General features: G+C 37.7%; 2 protein-coding genes across 3 annotated transcripts; one reads left to right on the plus strand and one right to left on the minus strand.

Moving 5' to 3' along the window:
- The first annotated feature begins 5,128 nt into the window (after positions 1–5,128).
- LOC133724521 (G-type lectin S-receptor-like serine/threonine-protein kinase RKS1) lies at positions 5,129–11,237 on the plus strand. Of its 2 annotated transcripts, XR_009853751.1 has the most exons (9): positions 5,129–6,637; positions 6,769–6,897; positions 7,023–7,225; positions 7,383–7,593; positions 7,674–7,911; positions 8,131–8,281; positions 8,393–9,384; positions 9,841–9,984; positions 10,781–11,237. XR_009853751.1 is itself a non-coding variant. In XM_062151276.1 (7 exons), the coding sequence occupies exons 1-7, from the start codon at positions 5,347–5,349 to the stop codon at positions 8,699–8,701; spliced, it is 2,532 nt and encodes an 843-aa protein (XP_062007260.1). In that variant the 5' UTR covers positions 5,129–5,346; the 3' UTR covers positions 8,702–9,586. The 2 variants fall into 2 exon arrangements, 1 of the variants encoding a protein (XP_062007260.1); XM_062151276.1 differs by lacking the exons at positions 9,841–9,984; positions 10,781–11,237 and having other exon boundaries at positions 8,393–9,586.
- A 707-nt stretch (positions 11,238–11,944) lies between these two features.
- Positions 11,945–15,224, minus strand: LOC133724523 (pentatricopeptide repeat-containing protein At1g11290, chloroplastic-like). The gene is made up of 3 exons (XM_062151281.1): positions 13,239–15,224; positions 12,679–12,733; positions 11,945–12,013 (listed from the first exon to the last, which is right to left on the minus strand). The coding sequence occupies exon 1, from the start codon at positions 15,222–15,224 to the stop codon at positions 13,488–13,490; it is 1,737 nt and encodes a 578-aa protein (XP_062007265.1). The 3' UTR covers positions 11,945–12,013; positions 12,679–12,733; positions 13,239–13,487.
- Positions 15,225–18,220: the final 2,996 nt, after the last annotated feature.

Raw genomic sequence — 18,220 nt, forward strand, 5'->3', positions numbered from 1 at the left:
AAAATGGACATTTCTAATTTAATCTAATTTCTAATTTTTTAAATATTTTTTCTCTTCATTTTCTCTCTTTTCTTCTCTCTCTCTTGCGCTCTCTCTCTCTCTCTCTCTCTCTGACTCTCTCTTCCTCTCTGCAATTTCATCTGAAACAAAAATAACTCCCTTCTGTGAATTTTGAACTCTCATTGGGTGCCAACAATAGCTGTACACCAACATTACCACTATCACATTTCTCCAGATAACCCACTTCTGCAGCATTTTGAGGTTTGAGAAGAAAATGTTCTGTTTGGACTGCAGTGGAGATGCATTTTGCTTATACTGCCGCTCCTCCAGACACAAAGACCACCAAGTGATCCAGGTCTGGTCAACTAAATTCCCACCAAGGAGGTCCTTGAGCAGGTTGGGGACGAAGCCAGTAACTTAGACAACCACCGCCGCCGCGGTGCACAGTAACTACACGGTGGTCAGCCACTGCTCAAAACCTAACTTTCTTCAAATCTCATCCAAACTCAAATTCAAGTATACAGAGAGGTAAAGCTCGAAAAATTGACCAACTTTCATACCTAAGTTGAAACCAAAGGTAGCTGGAAAAGGAAGAAAACCCACTATGAAACCCTACACCATCGCCTTCGATTCTCACTCATGCTTCGTTTTTGGGACAATCCGACACCATAGGGACATCCACGACGTCGAGAGGAAGCTTCGGCTATCGGTGAGACGTCACGAATTGGCCGGAATCGAAAAATTTACTTGCGAACCTGAGAAGCTTTCGGGCTTCGATTCTCTTTCACCGGAGCTCTTCTGTGAAAACTAAAGTGGGATGACAGCGGTGTCGAGAGGAAGTTGTGGCCACCGGTATGTCGTCGGCGGGGATGATGGTGACGGCGGCGGTGATTACCTCGGAGATGAGGGGGTTGGAGAGGGAAATGTCGTCGTTTTGGGAGATGAGGGTTTGGTGGCAGTAGTTGAAGTGGTGGGAATGGGAGTGGGAGAGGCGGGTGTAGAGGAAAGGAGGAGGAGGAGGGCGGAGATCACAGCGCAGTTCGGGTTTTGGGTTGCGCGAATCGGGAGAGTGAGAGAGAAGAAAAGAGAAAAAATTAAAAAAAAAATTAGAAATTAGTTTAAATTTGAAATGTCCATTTTGCCCTTCTTTGGGTGTTTAAAATCTGAAAAGTGGGCCCCTATGTCGGCTCCAACTCAGCACATGACATCATCTTTCGAGTCAAAGTCAAATTTTGGACTAAGTTGATGTAATTTGGAAGTGCAGGGACCATCGTGATTAAAAAAAAAAGTCAAGGACCAAAGTGATTTTAGCCCTAAAGTTAAAGGGACTAAACTGAATTTAGTCCTTTTTTTTTTTTTAAACTTAACCATACCCTTGATGGGGCTCAAACACATTACCTCCCAAATGGGAAGCCACTCTCTTACCACCCACCAAACACACTCCACCCAATGATCCAATGGACTCAAATATAATAAATATGGAGCTCTTGTATGGTTGGAAATGAAACAAAATGATACACGAGATGTCAAAATACAGAAATCCGATGTAGTGACCGGTAACATTATTCTACAATCGATTGATCGCTAACATTTGATAACACTTTTTCTGGTGTTTAACATGTGACTGGCATAAGCCACTTCCGGAAGAGCGGCGCTGCACAACCATATTCGAAAACGGTTCGGCAAGAAGTAGACTTGAGAGCTAGCTTGGGTAACTCACCTAAGCTTGTCGATCTAGAACCAAAACGACTATATGAACAAAGCCCTTCATGAAAAAAGAAAAAAAGGAAAAAATGTAAGCGATCCCCATGAAAATGATAATCAAATTAGGAGATTGGCTTAGACACAACCGCACATCCTAGCTTAGATCGCAAAGCCGGATTACAATGTTTAGAACTCAAAAATTTACTCAATTACTTTCGAAGCCATAACTAACAACCCAACCTTGCTTGAGGAAAAAGACCAACACACTGTACAGTTTAACATGGTTGTAGGGGATGAAGCCAACCTAACCTAGTCTTTCACTAGATCTCTTGAATGCCATAAAAAGTTGTGCATTTCATGAACTTGAGCAAATTGACATGGTAATTGGTGACAAGGAAAACTTGGGTGAGAGATGCAGCCAGATTCAGAGTTTGAGATCGGTGACCAATCATATCTCAAGGGAACTGATGACCCATTTTTTATACAACTATAATTGACCCTAGGGGGGTTTAAACAAACCGAGCCAAGCCGAGCATTAAGTGCTCGGATATGGCTCGTTTTCTATCAAAGCTTAATTAGCTGTATTTGAGCTTCGCTTTCTTGTTTTAGTTGTCTCTTAATAGTTGTGTTTGAGTATTAGGTGCTTAGGTTTGGCTTGGCTTTGTTTCTTGATGAGCTTGAACTTCAACATGGTCAGACTTCATGATGAAAAAACTATTTGACATCAAAGAAAGATTCCTTTTTTTTTTTTTTGGAGTAGAATTTTTATTAAAAAGAGAAAATGAAGAAGGGGAGCAAGTGTCAAATTTTGTAATACCTTAGACATCAATAAGAAAAATAAAAAATTAAAGAAGAATATCTTAATTTGTCTCTTATGGCCATGCCCGTATTTTGCTAGTAGATTCTAGCCTTATGCCATGAACCAAGGACTGAAATATTGATATTTTCGCTAATATGGTTTTTTTTAGTCCCCGAAATTTTCGTAGCCTACCACCGTAAATTCGCGAAATGGAAATATTCCAAAATATTCCTCAAATAAAATCCAAGCAAAACTGACATAAACAGGTTTTGAACCGGTCTCCTTCCTAAAGCAAGTCAGGAAGACACCCCAACCAACTGAACTGACACTCATTCTGGTTCTAATACACTTTTTTTATTTTTATAATAGTATGTATTTTTCATGGAATAGATTACTGATTTCTTTAGACAATTAATTTAAACTTCTAAGATATAATTTCTAGAAATTTTATATTTTTAATTTGTTGACTCTAACATTTCTAAATAGTTACAAGATCTCCAAAATACTTTTGCCACGTTTTAGTAATATTAATTTGTTGGTATCTAATTGAATAGTTCTACAACTTTACTAAATCTCTAATTATAATTATAATTATAACTAGTACCGAATATTTTTCTGGCGGCAACATATATACTCTTAATTACTATAATGCACTATGATATGAAGGTTGTTCACCATTTTTTTCTTTCAAATATAGTAGATAATGAAACAAATAAGTAGCTCACAAAGTTTCACTTAAAATTTCGATAGTTTACTCTCAATTTCCACCATTTTTTTCGAAAATTTGTCGATATCGAAATTTTCCCGATATTATTTCTATTTTTCGGACTATCGATATTTTCTCGATACTCGATATTTTGGTCATTGCCATGAACAATCCGCAATGCAATAACTGTCTTGTCATCACAACCCTCCAATTCATACAATCCAAATGCTTTGTTAGAAAGTCTACATGTATAATTTTCTATCTGTATCTAGAAGCATGTTGCACTCCAACAAGATAGAGAAGTTACTAAAATTTGATTAATCTTGACTTTTTGAAATAAAGATGTTAATACAAGACAAGAAGTTAATGGAAAATAAGATCCCTTCAACTATACGTAATACATAAAACAAAGTCCAAACGTAGTTTGGGGTCATGACTATGTTTGTCTCTGTGGTTTAAAAATATCTAATCTTAGTTATGTGGTTTGATAAATCATCTAATCTTAGTCCTGTTGGAGAGGAAAGATCCCACATTGGAAAAGTGACAAATAAAATATAACTTATAAGTGGGTGGCTCTTACCCAATTGTACCGAGGCCTTTTGTGATTAAAACCCAACACCTATCGGGTGGTTAAGTTGGGACAGTATCGGTACAATGGTGGGCCACGGGCCACGCTTGTCGCTGTTTAACATGGTATCAAAGCGGGTCCCTCTCCAATTGCGTCTCCAATTGTCATGGGCCCAAATTTGGGTTCCTTATATTGCCATCGGAAAATTCCGATTGGATTGTTACCAAGTGTCCGATGTGGGCTTTGGATTGTATTGACCAAGTCTCCGATATGAGGCTTGTGTCCCAATTTCCAATGTGGGAATTGGATTAATTAATTTCACGTGCAGACCTAGAGCTAGGTTGCACGTGAGGGGGCGTGTTGGAGAGGAAAGATCCCACATTGGAAAAGTGACAAATAAAATATAACTTATAAGTGGGTGGCTCTTACCCAATTGTACCGAGGCCTTTTGTGATTAAAACCCAACACCTATCGGGTGGTTAAGTTGGGACAGTATCGGTACAATGGTGGGCCACGGGCCACGCTTGTCGCTGTTTAACAAGTCCAACTATAACATTTTGTTAGTGAGGCCCTCATACGTATAGCACATGTTGGGGTGATTTTGTCTTTTACATTTAAAATACAGTCAACTGTTCTTTCTTAAATAAAAAATACAAAAAATAAAACCTCATAATATAAGAAAAATGAAAAAAATAAATAAAAAAAGAGGATAAATGAAGAAGAAGAAGAAAGAACGCCCTACTGCACACTACTGCCATTGTTGCTGGAACAACACCACTGCACCATATTATCTTTCTCTCTCTTCCTCCTCTCCTTGCTTCTTTTTCTTATTGGTTAAATTATTCTTCTCTGTTCTCTCTCTTAGTTTTCTTCTTCTCTCTTTCACCACAATCAGTTTTTGTCCTTCAGCAAAAATGGCAAACTGACAAAATTTTGTTCGAAACTGATGAAGAAGAGGAGGACTTGTACCAAATCATATGAATTTCAATTTTGATGGCCATATTCAGACTTTAATAAAGGAAGAATGATTTTCACCTCTGAATCTGATTTTGGGTATGGCACTAGGGGTAGGATACGAATGCAAGTGCCCGAAAAAAATCTTGCCGCCGGTTAAGGGAGTGGGTTTTTACCGATGGTGGAGTTTTGGGTGATTTTTATTTTTTATTTTTCTTTTAAGAATTTTTTCCTCTAATAGTAAAGATGAACATTAGGAATAAAATTTCATATAGAGGTCGTAGCCTTATCCAGTGATAGTTGGACTAAGATTAGCTTATTTATCAAACCACAAGATCAAGATTAGATATTTTTAAATCACAGGGACAAACACGGTCATGACCTCAAATCACGTATGGGGACCATTTATAACATTTGCCCTAAAACAAATTCCAATAGTTTAAATTAGAAGTCAATCCAACTGGAAATGAAATTGACTCATACAAGACAATTGGAAAATCCCTCAGTCAGAGTCTTTCCTCAATATTTAATTATTTATAGCATTTAAGATCTCAGCTACTCCCCCCAAATCAATCAATCTCAGCGTCACTGAGGTAGAAAACTAGAAACCCAACCATGAATTCTATTCAATGGTCTATGATCACTGCATTGCTCATCTTCCCGCTTCTTCATCTCCCCTCTTGCATTTCCATTGATTCCATTATTCCAAACCAAACCATCAAAGACGGCGACGTTTTAGTCTCAAGCAGGAAGCTCTTTGTGCTAGGGTTCTTCAGCCCTGGAAATTCTGGCAAACGTTACGTTGGAGTTTGGTATAACAAAGTTCCAGAGCAGACCATTGTTTGGGTTGCAAATAGAGACAGCCCTGTCAATGATTCCTCTGGCCTTCTAGTGATCGATGCAGATGGAGGCCTTGTCATATATGGAAAGGACAGAAAACTCCCTCTATGGTCAGCTAATGTTACTCTCTCTTCTCCAAAAAACTCCATGGCCAAGCTGTTGAATACAGGTAACTTTGTTTTGTTTGAGAATGGCCAGAGCTTGTGGGAAGGGTTTGATTATCCCTCAAATACAATGCTTCCCTTTATGAAAATTGGGCTGAACAGGCGATCCGGGTTCAACTGGTTCCTAACTTCTTGGAAGTCCCAAGATGACCCGGGAACCGGGAATTTCTCATTTAGGATTGATCCAGATGGGTTTCCGCAGCTGTTTTTGTACAAAGGTCAAGCTCCCTTGTGGCGGGCCGGATCTTGGATCGGGCGATGGAGTGGTGTCCCCGAAATGACTCCTAATTTAATCGGACGACTCAATCTTCTCAATGTTAGTTTTGTGAACAATCAAGATGAGCTATCCGTCATGTATGACATTAAGGACCACTCAATCTTCTCAAGGGCGGTGCTTAATGAATCGGGAATCTTCGAACGGTCCACGTGGCAAGATCAGGAACACCAATGGATCAAGTACTGGTCTACCCCGGTAGAGATATGTGACAACTATGGAAAGTGTGGTCCAAATAGCAACTGTGACCCTTACAATGCTGGTGAGTTCGAGTGTACATGCCTCCCTGGGTTTGAACCAAAGTTGATCCATGCATGGTACTTGAGAAATGGCTCAGGTGGGTGTGTGAGGAAAAAAGGAGTATCCGTGTGTAAAAACGGAGAAGGGTTCGTGAAGGTGTCACTAGTAAAGGCACCAGACTCATCTACTGCACGTGTAAACTTGACCTTGGGTTTGAAAGAATGTGAAGAGGAATGCTTACGGGATTGTTCTTGCATGGCATACTCGAGTGCAGGTGACCCGCAAGGAGGGAATGGATGCGTGACATGGTACGGGGACTTGATGGATACAAGGACTTACACGAATGTCACTCAAGATTTATATGTTCGAGTTGATTCAATTGAATTAGGTCATTCTTCCTTCTCCTTTGTTCAAATGTAATATTGGTTTCACATATCATAGTAGAAGGTACATTTTTAATCTATTGTTACTCATTTTCTTAAGTACATCGTGTTAATTTTTGGCCATATATGTCTGCAGCTAAATACGCAAAGAAGTCAAATGGTTCTCTTAGCAAGAAGAGAAAGCTGGCAATTACGATAACATCTATTTTAGTGTTCTTTGTTGTGATCTCTATCGCATATTGGTCCGTAAAGATGAAGAGAAAAGGTAAGTCACTATGTCAACAACTTGATTTACCTTATAGCACACTAAACATAAATGCAAGAATTTCAAGCTTCTTAAGAAAAACCAATAGTTAACTTGAAATTCTTGGTTTCTTTAATTGTTGACAGGTACGGAAAGACAAAATAAATTTTCATTTGGGGCGATCACACCTTCAATTTACTTGGAAGATTTTCCTAGTAGAACAGATCCTCATGATAGCAGATTAAAGTCGGATCTACCTTTCTTTGATCTAAGCACCATATCCGCAGCCACAAACAATTTCTCTGATCCAAACAGGCTTGGAGAAGGCGGATTTGGCCACGTTTATAAGGTAGTTGTCCTCAATTAGTGTCTCAATCAACTCCAACTCAGATTGTTGTTCACCCTTTTCTGAATGCACTATTTGAATGCATTATCAGGGGCTGAATATGAATTATCATACTAGTAGTTTCTGGTACAATGAGTAAGGTTTTGAATTTTCATTTCAGGGAGTGCTTTCTACTGGAAAAGAAATAGCCGTGAAAAGACTAAGCAAAAATTCTGGCCAGGGAAATGAAGAGTTCAAGAATGAAGTTTTGCTGATTGCAAAACTTCAACACAGGAACCTTGTGAGAATCTTAGGCTATTGCATTCAAGATGAAGAGAAGATGCTAATCTATGAATACCTGCCTAACAAAAGCCTGGACTCTTTCATTTTTAGTATGTTTTCCTCTTGCTGTAGTACCATAAATTAAGTTAAAGCAAGCAAGAAAGTTATATAATCTAAAAACATTTTCCAGATGAAACGAATAGGACACTTCTGGATTGGACAAGACGCTTGGACATTATCTTTGGCATTGCTAGAGGGATCTTGTATCTTCATCAAGATTCGAGATTAAGAATCATCCATAGAGACCTAAAAGCCAGCAATGTTCTATTGGATTATGATATGAACCCCAAAATTGCAGATTTTGGTATGGCTAGAATATTCAGAGCAAACCAAGTTGAAGCAAATACAAATCGCGTGGTTGGAACATAGTAAGTTTCCTTCAATATGATCGATATCATACTAAAACTTGGTCCTAATTAGTCATGTGTTATTTCATTTCCTCCATGTTATGACCACAAGCTAAATGAATGTAATTAATTTGAAAACACAACCTCACCAAGTACACAATCCAAAGACAACAAATTTGGTTAACTATATATTATATAATGAAGTTATCTTAATAATCATTTTTCTTTATGTTGTCATAGTGGTTACATGTCACCGGAATATGCGATGGAAGGACTATTTTCAGTGAAGTCTGATGTATACAGTTTCGGTGTTCTGCTGCTAGAAATCGTTACTGGCAGAAAGAACACCGGTTACTACTATGATAATCCTGACTCAAATTTGGTTGGACATGTAAGCGTACAAGCTAGTCTAGCTATTTTCACAATCATAGATCACGGCTTCATGAGCCTACTCAATTAGTTTTGATAATTAACTTGATCCTCTGTTGTAAATGGTTTTCAGGTTTGGGACTTGTGGAAAGAAGGCCGAGCCTTGGAAATCATCGACTCATCTTTGGGTCAATCCTACCCCATAAGTGAAGTTCTACGGTGCATTCAAATCGCGCTCCTGTGCGTGCAAGAGTACACAAATGACCGGCCAACCATGTCAAAAGTTGTGTCTGTGTTAGGCAACGATGCAGCTCTTCCTTCACCAAAAAAACCTGGATTTCTGTTGAAGAGAAGTAACTATACCAGTGGAGACCCCAGTACTAGTAGTGGAGATGTTAATTCCATAAATTATGTTACATGCACTATAGTTGAAGCTCGATAAAGACTGAGGCTCCCTCTAAAACCTAGCTTGTGCGTTAAGCAAAGGTTTAGTATTAATTTTTGGGTTCTTGGTTTAAATTGTGTTAGTGGTAATAAAAATCTGATTACCACTAACACAATTTAAACTAACTTGACATTTTTACCCTTAGTCTAATTAAAAAACTACATCCATGCCATGCCATGCCTCTCTCTCTCTCTTTCTCCGGTCACGAGCAACACACTCTCCTCCCTCCTTCACGCTCACGGCCCAGATCCCCAGTGGTCCTCGTCGGCGTCGTCACCGTCCTCGCCGGTCACCAAAACCAACTCTCTCTCTCTTGCCGGCGACTCATCATCAGAGCAGTCCTTGCTGTTTCCGCAGCGGTGAAGGCGATAAGCTCGTCGTCAATGGCGTCGACGATCAGAGCCTACTCCATGCCTTTGATTCGCAGTGAAAACCCCAAACCCATCGGAAACCGGCGACTCCAATTCGCAATCGGACTCGGAATCTTGATCAATTTCAGTTTCTTCAAAACAGCGATTCGATTCGGAGCGAAGGCTATCGCAATCAGAACCAACCTCTGCGATGAACCAACCCCGCCGCTGCTCTCAAAACCGACACGAGATCTTCCAGCGTTGACAAAGAGAATCCGCCCTAGCCCATATCTGGGACTTCGGCCCAGAAGCTCACCAAACTTGATTACGGTCAGTAAGGACTGTAATTGGTCTCGAATTATACTGTTCGTATGTTCTGTGATTCATTTCACTTTAACTTCAATTGTTCAATGGGGATTTTTCGTATCTGTGTGTATTGATGTATTGATGCAATGCAATTGGGTGCCAAAATTGGGTAAATCTCCAAAGCACCAAAATTGACCAAAATTAACCCACTATTGGGAGACAATGATCTCTGCATTATGGAGAGAAGAAAACCGTTATATTGATGCATTCCCTTTTGCCAGTACCTATCCTATATAATAACTACTTAGCACAACTATATGAACTGGTACAAAGAGTATATCTAAAATCATGACATGCTTTAGATTTCTCTAAAGGGAGAAACTGGAAATGTAATGGAACTTCTCTAGCACATCATCAACAATTAAATCTATACACAATATCTAATTTTGAGTTTTATAAGTACTGAAGAAACTGTTTCAGGTGGGCAAACCTGGAGTGCAGAGAGCTCAACCACGTCTACAACAAGAACATGGAAGTCATGGCGGCCTAAAGTGCTCTAGAAGAGCTGTATTAAGGGCCTATGCTGTCAATGGCAAAACCACCCACAAGGAATACTCAGCCCAGGTAGTTTCTTGCAAACAAAAATTTAAGGGCCTATGCTGCCTATGCACTCCCCTTAAATTTCTCCTAGTTCCACCCTTGTATGCTGCCAAAAGCATGGGTCTTTACCAATTAAACCATCCCTTGTGAGAGCCAAGTATAATAGTAAATAGCATTGCAATCAAGATCACTGTATATGATTAAATCAATCATTCCTCACGTCCCCTAAAAAAAATCAATAAACAAAGAGACAATATGATCACAATACAACGATTTGGTAAATTGAAGAAAGATAAAACATACCTATGCCTTCTCGGATAGACAGATTTGGTCTTATGATATCTTTGGAGCTAACGAGAAATATATCACCTATATATAGATGATTTGTTGGGACAAAAACACTACATAACTCTTCATCTTCGTTATCTCTCTGAAAAGAAAAGAAAGAAGAAAAAAGAGAGAGAAAATCAAATATTAGCAAGTGTTTGACACATCAAACTAAAAGACAATACTTGACATACTTGGTGGCTGGTCAAAAACTCCAAGCCCAAAGTCATTTTTTTAGTTGGAGTAAAGGAAAAAGATCCTCCTAACGTATGACAACATTTCTTTGCAGGCAAACTGTATACAGAATAATAAAGCGAGGAAACATAAGAAATAGGAAGAAAACTAGAACCAAATAGTATGAAATCTATTGCCATATAAGTCTCAACTAAGGTGTGCACAGTCTTTGGCATGTTTTGATCGATGGAATATTCCAATACAAGAGTATTGGACCTTGGAACAAAAAATTATCCAATAGGATCTTCTCTTTTGTCAGGTAACTGGTATGAATGACTGATATACAAAGTAAGGACATATTTATCTTCTGCTTTCAAGGCCCACGTATCCACCAACTTCTACCAGAAATATATAAGCAAGGAAAGAATTTTGAAGTTCGCCAGCTGGGAGATTCCCAGGGCCGATCATTGGTCCCATATACCCAACAATATTCTACAGATGCTGATGATGAGAATGCATCTTCAATGACCTTCTATACTGAAGATGGAACAACCACATCAATCAATGCCCAACAGCTTTGACATGGGTAACCTTTATAAGGGCCTTTCATAACAATTTCTAAACCACTGCTTGTTTCTTAAAGTATTTTTTTTTCTTATTTCATTCTAAATGAATTGAAAAGTCAGACGTATTTGAGCAAATAAATTTAACTCAATGATTTGAAATACAGAATATCAACCACAAGACTATTTTAGACAGGAAAGAAATGAAAAGAAACATAAAGATGAGAACCTGAAGGGTAACAGTTGATGTAATAAACCCAAAAGCATATTCGCCAACACGTGGGTGACGGATAATTGCTACCTCTTTAAAAGCTATGGTATTTTGGCCTGCAAGGAATATGTAGCTCTCAGCCCAAAATCCAAATCAAAGCATATTGCTGAAATTACATTGTTCTAATCATACCATTCAATTTAACTTTATTCGGGCTCAGGTGGCAGGTGCAGGGTAGATTAGCTTCTATTACTATCAAGTAAATTGTAAATTTCTTGCTAAAGTAAATTCACAATGTACTTAAAACACTTCAAACAGATTAAGAGACTATTTTCCGCATGACTGAAAATAATAGAATGTAATAAGTCTCAAATGAAGGCAAACATGGGATCTAATGGTCTGGATTTAGTATGCTGCAAAAGTACATGTGCTCTGTCTAGATGCTGCATCCCTGGAACTAATTAAATAAAGCATTAGCTACATGTGCTCTGTCTAGATGCTGCATGTCTAGATGCTGCATCCCTACTGTGTTCAAGTACTTGTGCATTTTCTCTTCATGCAATGAAATGCATAGTCACCAAGCATAAACATAAATTAAATAAAGTATTACCTGGAGAAATTGCGGAACTAATTTGTTTGGAGGCTGAGTAGATATGCTTAACTAAAGGCATTTTCTTTATAATCCATTCTCCAAGAGAGAAAACAGTGGCACCCATCCATGACGAAACAAAGACGCCAACAAAGAATACGAAAAGTAAGGATGTGATAAATCCAAGTCCTGCATCACAAACGAAGAGCCTTGAGACACACACGGGATTCCCATCATTCAGTAAAAAACTCAAAACAAAACTGTGTAAAGCAAGAAATTTTCACATTGGAAAGATAAACATGGTTTTTCATAAACATCATTTGACTTATTAGGTGGGCACTCATTACAAGCTAATATTTCCCACACAAGCCATTGACTAAATCCCCTTTGGCATTAAATCATCATAGCATTTCTGCACTGGGTCTGTAATCTACTTGGCATTACAACTTAAGCTCTTCAGATTTTATGCAACCCAAGACATTCCTACAAGACTGAAGCTCCATCATTAACTGCATTTGCTTCACTGTTAAGCACATCTGGACTTAAACTATGAGGTCATATATCAAATTGTGGACACGCAAATGCTCAGTGACCATGTAATCTTCTCTGCACTTTCCAAAACCTTCGTATTATCTTGCCAACCTTCCTACCTCAAAATCAAAATTGATGTTCTCAATAAAACTACCCCACTTTACGGTCCTTAAAGAGTGGCATCACCAAAAGTTATACAACCGCCAAAAAAAATAAAATTGTATCAACTATAGAAAGCAACAACTATTATCAAGTTTTTGGCTGTTTGCCTCACTTTTTAAAGCTGGTTTTCAACAAACACTAATTATACATTCATAACTTACCAAAGATCTCAATGCCAAGCTGCTCATAGAGTGGACTGAAGAACCCATCAACAAACTGGATGAACCACCATGTAATGAAAAAAGTAAGAGCAACGAGGAAAAGAACTACATTGCAAACAATTCAAGACAACTCTAGGCTTAGAAAATCCTGTGAATCTGATCAAGAACTAGACATCAGAAAGGAATACCTAAGCTGCAGAATAAGATAGTTGGTTATACCACTTCATGCTGCAAACAGGATTTGTTCTAGTAGACAAGCACAGATTATGAGTGAGGAATGAGTTATATGTAACATTCATAAATAAGAAGAGAAGAACAGAGTGATTTTCAGATGTGATTTACAAATGCATGTTCTAGCTAGCTTAAGATTGTATAGTTGTCATTACTATGGATATGCAGGTATAATTAACATGGTCTAACACTAGTTATAAGAAAAACATACAAGATTTAAGATGGTGCCAAATCAACATATACAAAATTGTGTCAAACAAACACAATGCTACAAGCCATCTCAATATTTGACAAGGTAATTGGCATACAATTTTCAATCACGTATATACCTCAAAGTTTAGCTGAATCTAAGAACAAAATCTTTCCGAGTCCTGCCATTCCAACATCAGATGACTCCTTCTCATCCTCGTCCTAGTCGTCATCTGATTCCACGGCCATGTTGTAGCTTCTACAAAATATGATGGTGGCCGGAGAAAGGGAGAAGAGAAAGAATGAGTGTCTCAGCTTCTACAAGAACAGGTATTTTTATGTCCATCTTAAAAGTTGTATCCACCTTTTCTTCATATTGTAATGTTGAATCAAATCCAACTATAACCAGGAGTTTTTCTTATTCCTCTATCATACATGAGCTTCCGTACTCCTGCTGCATCATCCCAGGAGCCTCTTGTCAACAACACATTTGATAGCAGTATGTAAGTTGCAGCATCATTTGGGCACAGTTGCTGAAGCTTTGTTGCAGAACGAAGAGCAAGTTCTCTGTTTCCATGAACTTGGCACGCACTAAGTAGAGCTTTGTATACTGAGGCACCTGGCTCTATTGGCATGCTATTAACAAAGGCTTCCGCTTGGTGAAGGTTTCCAGCCCGACCAAAAAGATCAACGACGGTAGCATAATGCTCCACCTTAGGTGGTTCAGGCAAATCATCATTTGTCATTAGATTGAAATACTCAAGCCCTTTGTCCAACAGACCAACATGGCTACAGGCAGTTAGTACAATCAGGAAGGTGGTATTATTTGGTTTGACCGCTGTTCTTCTCATTTGCTCAAACAATTCAACAGTCTCCTTCCCAAATCCATGATGTGCATAACCTGATAATAATGAATTCCAGGAGACCACATCATGTTCTTTCATCAAAGTAAACACCCACTTTGCATCATGGATGGCACCGCATCTTCCATACATTGAAACAAGCCCATTCTGAACACATAAATTTGAAGCATGTCCACTCTTGAAGATGAGAGCATGGATTTTCTTTCCCTCTACAAGTGCTGAAAGAGTTCCTGCTGCTCTTAAAATGCTTGTAAATGTGAAAAAATCCACAGCAACACCGGCCTGCCTCATTTCAGAGAAACACTTCAGAGCTTCCTCACTGCTCCCAATATTACAAAAACCCGCAATTACTGCATTCCATGAGATTTGATCCCACACTGAAACACATGAGCAAAGCGCACGGAAGTCCTCCAAGCTACTATTAGACTCTGAATATAAGGTCAAAAGGGTAACCACAATATACACGTTGGAATCAAACCCTTCTTTCACTATCCGGCAATGGATTTGCCTGCAACAATCCCAAAAGTCCATTCTAGCAAATGAACTCAACAAACTATTATAAGTGACATAATTAGGCTTGAGACCCAACCTCAGCATTTCTCTCACTAAATTCATTGCCTCATCAGACTGTCCGCTCTGCGCACACCCAGTAACCATGGAAGTCCATGTCACAACATTCTTGTCTCGCATTTGATTAAACACCCGCCATGACTCTCTAACCTTACAACACTTTGAATACATATCTATCAATCCTGTTCCCACCACAACATCATCACAAAGCCCCATTTTCAAGCTCAAACCGTGCACCTGAGCTCCAAGCTCTTCAGCTTCTAACTGTGCGCAACACACCAACACCCCCGAAAACCTGAACGTCGTCGGTGGCTCTGTTCCGACCCTGAACATGTCCAGAAACAAACGAGTTGCTCTGAGTGGGGAACCAGCTTGCAAATAACCAGAAATCAAAGTGTTCCAAGTCACTACATTTCTGTGAGGCGTTTCGTCGAACACCTTCTGGGCATTCCACGACTTGCCACATTTGCCGTACACGTCGACAAGAGAACTGCATATATAGACATTCGAACAAAAACCCAACTTGATAACAATGGCGTGAATGGCGCTACCCACATCGAAAGAAGCCGATGTTGCGCAGAAAGATATGATTTTGGTGAGGTTTTGAGGGGTTGGTGAAGACCCAGACAAGAGTTCGAAACTAACTAGTTTTGATAGCTTCTGGGTCATTGTCATGTTGATATTGGTCTTCATATTGACACAGGGGTTAAGTCCATTTTCTCAAGCCTTAAACGAGTTAAAGAGCATATTAAAAGCATTTTTCTTGAAGTGAGAGCTCGCGAGTTCAACACTATGGTTTAGTTGTTGTATGATTATCAAAATGAAGTTTATTTCATACCTGATACATCTATATCTATACTATTATTAAGAGTATTGTCAAAATCAAAAATTTTAACAGAAATGACCGAGATTAAAATACTTTGAGAATTAATTAAATCACAAAGGCTATAACGACAATTACAAATTATATTTTTATTAATAAAAAATAAAAATAAACAAAATAAATCTCACAACCCACTTTTCTCTCCCACTAACTTCTCTCTGCAATAACCGTTTTCTTTCATTATCTTTTCTTTTTTTATTTTCTGAAAAAAAAAAAAAAATTACTTGCACATGCAGAGCATGTGTGGAGGAAGGCTAGTTATTAATTTTTTTTTTTTTGAAAGGGGGCTAGTTATTACTAAGAGAAGAGGGTTTGTTAGTCAAAATCAAAAATTTTGACAGAAATGACCTTAGAAAATTAAAAAACTTTGAAAATTAATTAAATCTCAAGGACAATGATGACATTTACAAAATGTATTTTTATTAAAAAAATAAACAAAAAAAGAACCCATAACCCAGTTTTCTCTCCCACTATTTTTTCTCTGCAATAACTATTCTCTTTTTTATATTCTGAACAAAAAAAAAAATACTTGCACATGCAGAGCATGTGTGGAGAAAGGCTAGTATTGATAATGAGGGCCTTTTCATTAAGGGATCTCTTGTTTTGGTCATTTTAAGGGATCCTTTTATTTTAAGGGATCCTTTGTGGGACCCACTTTTTTTTAATTTTTTTTTTTTTATCACATATCGATATCTCGACCGTTCAGTTCTTAGGACTACATGAATAGATAACTTTTGCAAATTTTCAGCGACATTGATGACCGTTAAGGTATCGTAATAGATTAAATCAATGGACGAACCAAATCTGTCTAACATGAATCGTTCATGCTTATAATTGTAAATCACATTTATGAACGTCTGAACGATTATCAATTTGGCTAAAAATTTGCATAAGTGATCTACTCATATAAAACTAAAAACTGAATGGTAGAAATGTCGATATGAGATAAAAAAAAAACAAAAACAAACAAACAGACAAACAAATTTAACGAGTACAACTGCTAATGGTTTAATGCTTAAAAACTTAAACTTAATATTTAATGCTCAAAAACTTAAACTTAATGTGGATGCAACGATTGAAAGCAAGAGAAACAGAGCCGGAGTTGGTGCAATGTAGTTATAATTTATAAGAAAATGGGAGAATAAATGTGGCTTTTATGCATTTTTTTTAGAGTAAATTATCTTTGCTTTTAGGTTGTACTTGGCCAGCTATTGATGAAAGTTCTCTTTCAATAAAAGATTATGAAAACCCTATAACAAATCCATTAAAAGATTATGAAAACCCTATGACAAATCCACATCTTTGATTGATCCACAAGTGTTTTACATAACTCACATACCCAAATAACATTAACAAATCGAACAATAAGATGTGAGCTTGTGGGAAGAAATTTTGTATAACCTTTCTAATAAGGGTCGGTGTACGGACCCAAAAAACTGAGGAATCAGCCCGAATCAGACATAAATCAATAGTCTGGTTTGATTTTTGAGTCATGTTGGAAATGACAACTTTAAATCTATCCAAATTTGGGTATTTCGTGTTTAAACTAAACCCTCTGGCATAATAGTCCATTTTCTTAAGCCTTAAATGAGTTAAATACTTACATCAAGGATATGCTTAGTTCATAAGCATTTTTCTTTAAGTGAGAGCTCGTGAGTTCAACACTATCGTTTAGTATTTGTATGATTCTCAAAATGAAGTTTATTTAATACTTGATATATAGTTATATATTGATAATGAGGGCCCTTTCATTAAGGGATCTATTTTTTTGGTCATTTTAAAGAATCCTTTGTATCAGCATCTTGACCGTTCAGTTCATAAGACTCTATGAATAGATCACTTATGCAAATTTTCAGCCAAATTGATGGTCTCTAAGATATCATAATAGATTAAATCAATGGACGAACCAAATTTGTTCAACATGAACCGTTCATGCTTATAATTGTAAATCACAATTACAATCCTTAACGATTATCAATTTCGTTGAAAATTTACAAAAGTGATCTACTCATATAAATCTGAAAACTGAATGGTGAAGATGTCGATATGCGATCAAAAGAAAGAAGAACAAATTTAACGAGTACAACTGCTAATCATTTAATGCTCAAAAAGTTAAATTTAATGTGGATGCAGCGATTGATAGCAAGAGAAACAGAGCAGGAGTTGGTGCCACGTAGTTATAACTTATAAGAAAATGGAGAATAAATGTGGGTTCGATGCATTTTTTTTAGAGTAAATTATCTTTACTTTTAGGTTGTACTTGGCTAGCTATTGACGAAAGTTCTCTTTCAATAAAAGATTATGAAAACCCTATAACAAATCCACATCTTTGATTGATCCACAAGTGTTTTACATAACTCACATACCTAAATAACATTAACGAATCGAACAATAACATGTGAGCTTGTGGGAAGAAATTTTGTATAACCTTTCTAATAAGGGTCAGTGTATGGACCCAAAAAATGGAGGAATTAGCCTGAATCAGACAGAAATTGATAGTTCGGTTTTATTTTTGAGTCGTATTGGAAATGATAACTTTAAATCTATCCAAATTAGGGTACTTCGTGTTTGAACTAAATCCTCTGGCATAAGGGGCCCAAATATAGTTTTATTATTAGGGGCCTTGACCAGATACCCAAATTTGAGGTAACATGAACCCATTTACTCCATTAAGAGATTAATGTGCTCACTCACCCAATTTAAAGATAAGAAGACAATTTTAACCTCTAAATATCTCACATCCCTCATCCCTCATATCGTAGCTAACTCCACCCACACCCACGTCGTCACCTTCATCGAGCTGCCG

Source organism: Rosa rugosa, chromosome 1 (genome assembly GCF_958449725.1).
Source record: "Rosa rugosa chromosome 1, drRosRugo1.1, whole genome shotgun sequence".
NCBI classification, from domain to species: Eukaryota; Viridiplantae; Streptophyta; class Magnoliopsida; order Rosales; family Rosaceae; genus Rosa; species Rosa rugosa.

Bases quoted from the DNA above. Each gene is read 5' to 3' on its own strand.
- LOC133724521 (XM_062151276.1), top strand. From the start codon at position 5,347: ATGAATTCTATTCAATGGTCTATGATCACTGCATTGCTCATCTTCCCG. The intron at 6,638-6,768 runs GTCATTCTTCCT...ATATGTCTGCAG, and splicing joins AGTTGATTCAATTGAATTAG to CTAAATACGCAAAGAAGTCA. The intron at 7,226-7,382 runs GTAGTTGTCCTC...TTTTCATTTCAG, and splicing joins GATTTGGCCACGTTTATAAG to GGAGTGCTTTCTACTGGAAA.
- LOC133724523 (XM_062151281.1), bottom strand. From the start codon at position 15,224: ATGAAGACCAATATCAACATGACAATGACCCAGAAGCTATCAAAACTA.